At 29.9% G+C, this 9,202-nt stretch overlaps 1 protein-coding gene across 1 annotated transcript; it reads right to left on the bottom strand.

Moving 5' to 3' along the window:
- Positions 1-1,126: 1,126 nt before the first annotated feature.
- LOC110821975 (ARM repeat superfamily protein) lies at positions 1,127-4,599 on the bottom strand. The gene is made up of 2 exons (XM_022051964.2): positions 3,861-4,599; positions 1,127-2,132 (listed from the first exon to the last, which is right to left on the bottom strand). The coding sequence occupies exons 1-2, from the start codon at positions 4,340-4,342 to the stop codon at positions 1,286-1,288; spliced, it is 1,329 nt and encodes a 442-aa protein (XP_021907656.1). The 5' UTR covers positions 4,343-4,599; the 3' UTR covers positions 1,127-1,285.
- Between the last annotated feature and the right edge of the window lie 4,603 nt (positions 4,600-9,202).

Raw genomic sequence — 9,202 nt, 5'->3', positions numbered from 1 at the left:
ATCCCCAAGAGGACCGGTAAGTAGGTAAAAAAGAAAAATTATCATCTTTTGTTATCATAAGCATGAAAATAAAAAGTGGTATGAATATGGATCTTGATAGGTTATTTTTGAAAAAACTCGTTACGTAAATATAGAATAAATGATTTTTTTATATTAAATGAATTTACATCAAATTAAAGGTTCTGTTAGTTTTTTTTTCTGATTTTTAGTTTTTCGTACCTATGATTAGTATGATATCTTTACTGGGCTAGTGTAACTCACATTTTTATTAAGCATTTCATATCAAGAATACCAAGATTCAAATCTCGATTAGTAATAGGGTTATGAGCAGTTCACCACCCGGATTTCCTTCAAATACTAGTGAAGATTGTTCTAAAATATTTATTTGTTCGTTTTTCTTTAATTACCATTTATTTTTTAAAACGAACATTCTCATATTCCTATTTAGTATTCTAAACTATCGTGTAAGTAATGTAAATCCTAACTCTATTATTTGATTCCGCATTTAATTTATGAATTTATTTCTATTTAAGTTCTGGGTCTCTACAGTAACATCAAAAAAAATATGAAAAGTTTGAGATAATAGCTCAGCACTTAAATATTTTTTATATAACATAATTATCTATTGGTTGTAAATCAAGGTGAAATTCTACTTATTGATGCTTATAATTTTTTTAATCTAAGAAAATAGTTTATAGATTCAAAAAACTAAAACAAATTTATAACTTTACCTAGTGAAAGCAAATAAGAATTAGTTGTTTTTTTTTCTATAAGCACTTGAAAATATTTTATTTTGTGACTTGATTGTTTTTTGAGTATAAACATCCAAATAACCAATAGTTATTTTCTAGAAGTGTGAAATTAAAGTAATTTTACATTACTGGCTATTAGTTATGAAATTTATAAATTTTATTTTGATTCAATACTTGAATACGAGTCAAAATTAGTTACGAATCTAAATTGTATTATTATTTTTTTGATGGATTGAAGAAAATTTACAAGCACATAAATACAAAATGTATGATTACTAAATATGTCATGCAAATATAATTCATCGTTTTGACATATTAGGCTTAATAATAATTTGGAAAAAAAAAATTTCTATTTATATACAGTTTTTTCCATCTCTAGAAAATTTGACACTAATTTGATTTGTTGTGATATACAATCTTCTTTGTCAATATAAGAATTACAACGTGGTCTTATAAAGAGTTGAGTTGTATATGTATGAGAGTAAATAAAAATAAATCCCAAAACACAATATGGTGTTAAAGGAGGAAAGATTTCAATAAGGCAAGCTCTTAGAGCTTGTGCTAATAGCAAAAGATTTAAGATTTGAAGAGGAAGGAGAGGCAGCTCTTTGAGTAATCATCTCTAAATTCTTATAAAGACTTTGCTTCACCAAATTCTTCATCATTTTCTTACCTTCTTCAGCTTCCCTAGGATTACATGGTGAACCTATTGAAATTCTTCCTGTTTGCGGACCAGAATGAGGACCCATCTTGGCTTGCCTTTCATCCTTGAACCACTGTAATAACTTTGTCGCCCTTTTCTGAGCTAGAGGTGACCCTAATAAGGACACTTTAACAAGCACTGGCACTATCCCTGCCCTTGCCATTTTAGCTCTCTGAGTTGAGCTTTGATGAGCTAATATCATCAAAATGTAGACCGAAAGTTCTTGACACTTAGATTTTTCTTCCCATGTAAAAATCTCTATCAACCTTTCTGGCACCATCTGGTTTTCTTCCATTGCTTTTTTCCCCATTAGGGTCACCACTAAGTGCCCTAATATTGCTAGGGCTTTTTCTGATAGTTGTTTTTCTAATGAAAGCATCAATAAAGTCTGAACTACCCCATTTGAGATCAAAGCTCCTGCATTCTCTAATACTATTGATAGCTTATATAGTGCACCTAAACTGACTTCTTTCGTTTCTATGCTTGATTTCTTCGACTCAAGAATGGAAATAAGAAATGATATAATTTCATATGACGAAGGACAAGATTGGGTATTTGCCAGAGAACATAATGAAGATATAAGTTCTGCAAACTCTTGTCTTGTTGATTCATCAATCTCCTCTATATTTTTTGGTAGTTTTGTATAAAGTCCTGCATCCACTATTAGAGCTTTGTTCCTGAAATATTTAAGATCACACTTGATTAGAATTCATCTCATAATTTTTGCTATTATTAATTTTTAAACTTTTTTTGACAATTAAATAATTTTTATATGTTAAACCCACATGAATTCAGAAATTCTTCTTTTATTTTTGTATTTATATTTTTTACTGAAATATAAATCATAAAACTTAATAAATAGACAAACAATTCTTAATTAATTTGAATAAAAACTAAAACCCACAACTATTAAAAGGCTTATAATTAGGAGTGTGGCATTATTATTGTACTTACTGATTAATTTTATATTTAAATAGTGTGACATTTACTTTATAGAGTTATTGACACTAAATTTGGATTCTATTTTTTACTCATCTAAAAAAATTATAATAATTATTTCAAAATTTGTGAAAAAACAAAAACAAAAACAAAAAAAGAAAAACCCAAGTAGCTAAGAAGCATAAGCCTGTGGAAAGAGAACCACAGCCAAAGATCTCTAGTTATAGATTAATATATAATCCATATTTTAACCACTAAAAAACAAAGAATATAAAGAATTTAATTAGTTTAGCAATAGAGTCAACAAGATTCAATGTCATATCAATAAGTAAACTTATTAAATCTTGAGAAAGAAAATGGCTTAGAAATTGGAATCTCAAAATAATCATACCAAATATTTTAGTAATTAGCATCTCCAATTGAGTGTGTATATATATATATGTATGTATAATAATGTAGTCTATCGTCTAAAATATTAAATTAAATTAAATTAAATTTAGTAGTCAACTCAACCCACCCACCAATTGACCCATTGAAAATAGCAAATGGGTTTATATAATTAAACATCTTCAAATCAAACTCTTCCTAATTTGGTATTGCTTTAAATTTTCTATACCTTGTGTTGTTTGTTCCTCCTCTGAATAATTCTTTTTTTTTTTTTTTTTTAAAGAAAAACTCATAAGTCTTCCTACCCACAAATGAAGTAGTGGAGGAGCATCTAACTCGTGCTTTCCTAATGCAACACCATCTTATTATTAAACAAATATTAATTAAAATTTCTAAATTCCAACAAAATGAGATTAATTACAAATATATTTAACTTTAAAAAATAATGTAAAAATAATAATTATTTAACTTCTAAAGAATTAAAAGCTGTATAATAAACACAAATATACGAGATGCACAAAATTATTCAATGTCATCTTAATAAATTATGAGAGTTGACAATCTTTTATGCATTCTTGTAGAACATAGAAAGAACGTCTTTGAAAGCTACTATGAATTTCATAAACTTTTTTTTTTTTTTTTTTTTTAATTTTGAACATGAGAAAGATGTAGAAAAACATTATTTCAAAATATGTTGGAAAGAAAGACAAATTTTTGCAGCCTTTCCAAATTCTGATTTGTAGAAAGGAGGAAAGTAACCCCACAAGTTGTACAAAAAGATGCCATCTTATCCTTCCAATTTCAACATTTTAAACACTTGCTACTATTTTTCTTTTTTTACCAAATTAATATTTATCAATTTCAATTTCAATTAACATTTATCAAAATAATTAATGAGGTGAGATTTTTACTAAGTGTAATTAATTACAGTATTTTGACAAATTAAAAAAAAAATTAAGCGAGATAATTAATTCACCCTCTAATGTAGGCGAGGTAAGATATTGTTTATCATGCATGATTATAATATTTTAATAAAATAAATTACTATACACTTAATAATAATAATAATAAAACCTTACGTGTAAGTTCCATTAGCGAGCTCCAACAAGGCCTTAATGGCCGCTCGACGGCGACCAGACTCGTCGGCGGCGACCATGGAAACAAGAACCGGTATCACACCGAGCTCCGCGATCAACTTCTTGGCGCTGACGTCATCTCTGGCGAGCCTCTGTATCTGTTCGGCAGCCATTTCCTTCTCTTCCCAAGTACCAAAGTGAAGCCTCTTCACCGATTTCTGCAACACCATGGATTTATCCGTATCCTTCTTTTCTTCCTCATCGTCATCAACAACAGCATCTATTATTCTTGGTTTCTCTGCGGCGTGATGATCGGACGCTGCCCTGTTACGCTTGTGGGGAGCTTTGGATCGCAGGAATCTACGGATTCGAGTGAAGAACTTTAGCTTCATGTAAGCAACTAACCAAACAGAGGAAGGAGATGATGATGATGATGATGGTGGTGATGATGCTGATGATGGGAAAGACGAGGAAGAAGTAGACATGATCTGCTCCTGATGAGAGAAAGACTTCTATGGGCGTTTATATATATATATATATATAGAGAGAGAGAGAGAGAGAAGGGGGGGAATATGTATGTGTGTAGATGGCGACAAGGGAGAAGGAAAAATGGAAGACAAGAACAATATAGGAGTAGCAGCTAGGAGATGAAATCACATGTAAAAGAACAGTGTTGTCTGCTTAAGCTGGGAGACATGTTGACATGCAGAGATTAATTTAGAGAGCAGAAAGAAAAAATGTTAATTAATTTTCTATACATGTATTGGTATGCATGTGTTTGGACAGGAGATTAATTAGGGTTTTTGTTAATTTAATTAATAAAGAGTGTGGATTGCCACCCAACCCCATTTTAGGGAAGTTTCTTGGACCTTAACAAAAAAATCACTAACTGCCCTTATTAACTATAATAAACCTTAATTAATGAGATTAATTAAGGTCTTCTCTCAAAAACATGATTCTCAATGACGGAGAAAGGAAGTGATTATCCTTTTCCTTCCCCTCATTTTCTTCTCATTCTTCTTCATCCAAACACACCCTAATCAGTCAAATGTTTACTTTTAAAAAAAGTCAATTTACTTACGAGAAAATATTGTAATTCTTTTTAAAGCCCATTCGTAAGACTGAATTTCAATATTTAATTATTATACAAACTTAAATCAGATAAGTTAAAATGTATGAATTTTTTATTCAAATATAATAAAGTAATGAAAATTTATTAAATAGTGACTCATGTTTTTGTTAATATACAAAAATATATAAACAAATATACAAAACCACAAGCTGACCATATTAATCTTTAAAAAAATTTACACTTAATTCTTTTTCTGGGTATTCATTATACCCTTAATTTTTCCTCGCTTAAGCTAACAATGTGTATATATATATATGTATATAGTGTATATAGACATACATATTTCTAACTGTCACCCTGCTTATGTAACTTCTAATTATATACCCACTACGGATATTGCTTAGTTTTGATACCCTAAATCGTAGCACTTGTAACTCCTAAATGATCACCATATTTTTTCGGGCTGTATATATTGCAATAAATAAACATATATATATATAATTTGATCTAGTAGTAGAAGTACCCAGCATATATAATTTAAATTAAGCGTTAATAAATATGTAATTCTATAAAAATCTTATTACTAATCTGATAAAAAAAATACTATAGTCAATTAACATTATCAACTTAAGAAAAATTTATCTTAATAAGATCTTTGTAACCTTATTTTAGATTATAAACAAAATAAATTATAGTTTTATTAACTTTTAAGACACAATTAGCCTTTCATAAACTTCACTAATATACTTCAAATAGCAATTTAGTAACCAAAAATACTTATGAAGGTACATATACACACACACACACACACATACAAAATATAATGCATTATTTTCATATCGTAACCATGCAGTGAAAAATAAGGCTGTCAAATTCTAAATCTACTTTTTCTTTAGATTATAATTTTTTGTAATCAAGAAATGTGATCTGCATCGGGGTATGATAAATATGGTCACATGGGATATGCCAGATTTTGTATTTTTATCTGAAGGAAATGGATCACTGACATTTCATTAAAATTTCCCAATACCTTGTATTAAACATTAATATTCCAGCATTATTAAATTTTCTCATATTACATATATATATACATACACACACACACACACACCCTTTATTTGTTTTGAAATCTCACTGTCGGTAATTCCTTGTTTTTTGGAGGTATTTATGTAATAATTTATAGTACTATATACACAACTTAACTAATGTTATATATTAATAATTAAATTAATTCATATGTTAAGAAATGCTCTTTCTTTCAATTTAATAGAAAGAATGTAAGTAAATTATTATTCATACACTTTGTTTGGACTTCAAGAATTTGAATCTCACGTTTATTTTGGTAAATACTAGCAAAGTAAAGAAAGTTATTGAAATGAATTACCCACTAATTAATCTCAATTTAATTCTGTAATACTTAAACCCGAAATTAATTTTAACCTTTTAAATATATAAAAAATTAAAAAAAAATTATTTTTAAATTAATTTATTTTAATTTTTGTTGAATTTATGAAAATATATGTTATGGATGAAATTGAAAACAATTTTGAAAAAAATATGTAAAAATTCGGATTCGGATGGTGTTTTTGAAAAAAAAAAATCAAAAACTTGAGGGTTATAGTGCAAATAAAAAAAAATTTACTACGTAGGACTACCCAATCAACAATCCCGACGAACGAGAGTACGTCGCGTGGCAAGGCGCACTAATGTTGGTGCCACGTGGGATGCCACACGGGCGATCCGTGTGCCCTGAGATCGAACGGCTCAGGATCAATCCTGCATGCGTCGACGGTCCGAATTTATTCTCTATTTAAACGCGATCGGATGATCGAGATTAAATCGCAATGAATAATTTAGATTTATTTTCTCTTTAAATGCGATAGAATGGTCGAGATCAAATGCGATGAACAGTCTAGATAAACGCGAGATGATTATAAATATTTCGCATTATACTAAACCCAAACCCTAGCCGACAGCCTCCCACTGGAGAAGAAGAACCAATCGCCGAAGAAGGGAGTCGACCAACGTCGCACCAGAGCCACCTTCGACCACCAAAAAAGGTAAAAAAAATTTTACTCCCCCGGAATTCGATTTCGAGTATCCCTATGGCCATATCAGAGCAAAATGAACAACAGGTAAGCTAAAAACTGCAGGCAAAGCCCGACAGCACTGCCGCAGGCAAAACACACAACCTTCTCCGATGAACCCCTTTTCGTTTCCAGTTTTGTGCGATTTTTTTACTATTATCTTCCAACTGGGAAGATGATTCGCCAGAGTCGCCGCACCCAGAAAGCCCCACTGCCTGTAGGTTTTCATTTTCTAATTTTTTTCGGCCAACTAAGTCCCCCTAACGTATTTTTCGCAGAAATACGTATAAAGTCGATCGAAACTAACCAAAATTGACCAAAAACGACCAGGCCAAGGCAAACCGTCACCGTGAGCGGTGGTGCCGTCTCCCAAGCACGGTGGTGTAGTTGTGCTGAAATCCCAAAATTGGTCGAAAAGAATTTTTTACATCGATTTTTTATTCCTATGATATTTTTATATATGTGACAAGTGTTTTAGATTCTGTATGGATAATTCAGAAAATCTAGGGACCGTTAGTAGGTGCAGTAGAAAATTCAGTATTTTGGACATCGATTCATATTAGGATCTCTCACCATTTTCTCCGCTACAGCAAATTATGGCTTAATAATTAATAATTATGTGTTTTTATGAAAAAATTAGAGAATCTTAAAAAAAAATTATACGTCATTAGTGAAGTTGGAACCGCTTAGTTAACAGTCATTTTGATTTTCTGTCTATTTTTTTATATTACTCATATTTGTTTACTATTATATTGTGCATAACTCAGTTGATAGTTTTTAGGATCTTTTTAGTTATTTTGTTAATTGTTTCTCCTCCATTGCATGTCAGTATTCTAGTCATTGGTTATTTGGCTGTGTTAAGTTATATTGTTATTTAAATGAACGGTGAATATAAAATGAGACATCATTATTGCATGGTTGATTGTTATGCTGATGGAAATCTGTATAGGAAAGACTTACTGGGTACTTGGAAAATGGCGAATAAGTCCGGTACATAAAAATTCCTATCATGAATGTTACTTCAGTCGGTAAGAAGTTTCTTACCGGTAAAGTTTGAAAGATATGGTTCACCTTCATACCAGAATATTTAGTGCCCATTACCGGACGGGATATAGGGACGGTCAGTTAATTTTTTAATTGAATATTGAGTTCACGAGTAGGAGGACATCCTTATGAACTCCCAGGGTACCAGTAAGTGAGTAAAAATATAAAATGATCATTTTTTGTCATCTTATATGTAATAAATAATAGGGCATGAATATGAGTTTTCATAAGTTATTATTGGGAATGACTTATTACACGATATGAAATAAATAGTTTTCTTTATAGTAAATGAATTTACATGAAATTAAGGGCTCCAGTGTTGTTTTTCTGATTTTTAATAATCTTTAATTTTTTGTATCTGTGATTAGTATGATAGTTTTAATGGGTTACTATAACTCACTCCTTCATTAACTATTTCAAATCAAAAAGATCAAGATCCAGATCTCGATCAACAATGGAGTTGTGAATAGTTCACCATCCGGACTCCCTTCAAGAGATAGTGAAGGTCGTTCTAGAATTGCTTAGTTATTTGTCTTTCGTTTATTTTTTTTAATTTTCGTTTGATCTTTTAAAATGGATATTCTCGTAATCCTATCGGACCTTTTAAAGTATTGCGTAAAGAACGTAAACTTTAATTTTATTATTTATCTTCCGCATTTAATTTATAATTTTATTTTCGTTTAAGTTTCGATTTTTTTACAAATTCTCTTAAAACGAAAAAATTATTGAATTTAGTGGGTAATAAAAATGAATTTAATTTAAATTTTTTTGTTTTAATGGAATCAGATATGAGAAGGGGTGTAAATAAAAAATTATATCAATTTCATACTTAGAATTGATGCTTTCTTTTGATTCCATATGGAACTTATTCTTAACCATTGTTTGAAATGGAAGAGATCTCATACGAGGCTGAGAAAGTTTTATAATCTAATTTGCCGAATTTTCGGTATATTCAATTGTATAACCTCCACTCAACATATTTATATACACGCACACAATATCACCACCTCTTTTCCACAACTACTACTTTGAATTGTGAAGTAATAAGTATAAACGACACTTCAAATATATATATATATATATATATACATAATACTTGGCAAATAAAACTTATAATTAATTCAGTCAATAATGTATCAAGG

The sequence above is a fragment of the Carica papaya genome, chromosome 7 (assembly GCF_054855325.1).
Source record: "Carica papaya isolate Zhongbai chromosome 7, ASM5485532v1, whole genome shotgun sequence".
NCBI classification, from domain to species: domain Eukaryota; kingdom Viridiplantae; phylum Streptophyta; class Magnoliopsida; order Brassicales; family Caricaceae; genus Carica; species Carica papaya.
The sequence above is the reverse complement of the archived record's forward strand: the minus strand, read 5'-3'. Positions and strand labels throughout refer to the sequence as shown.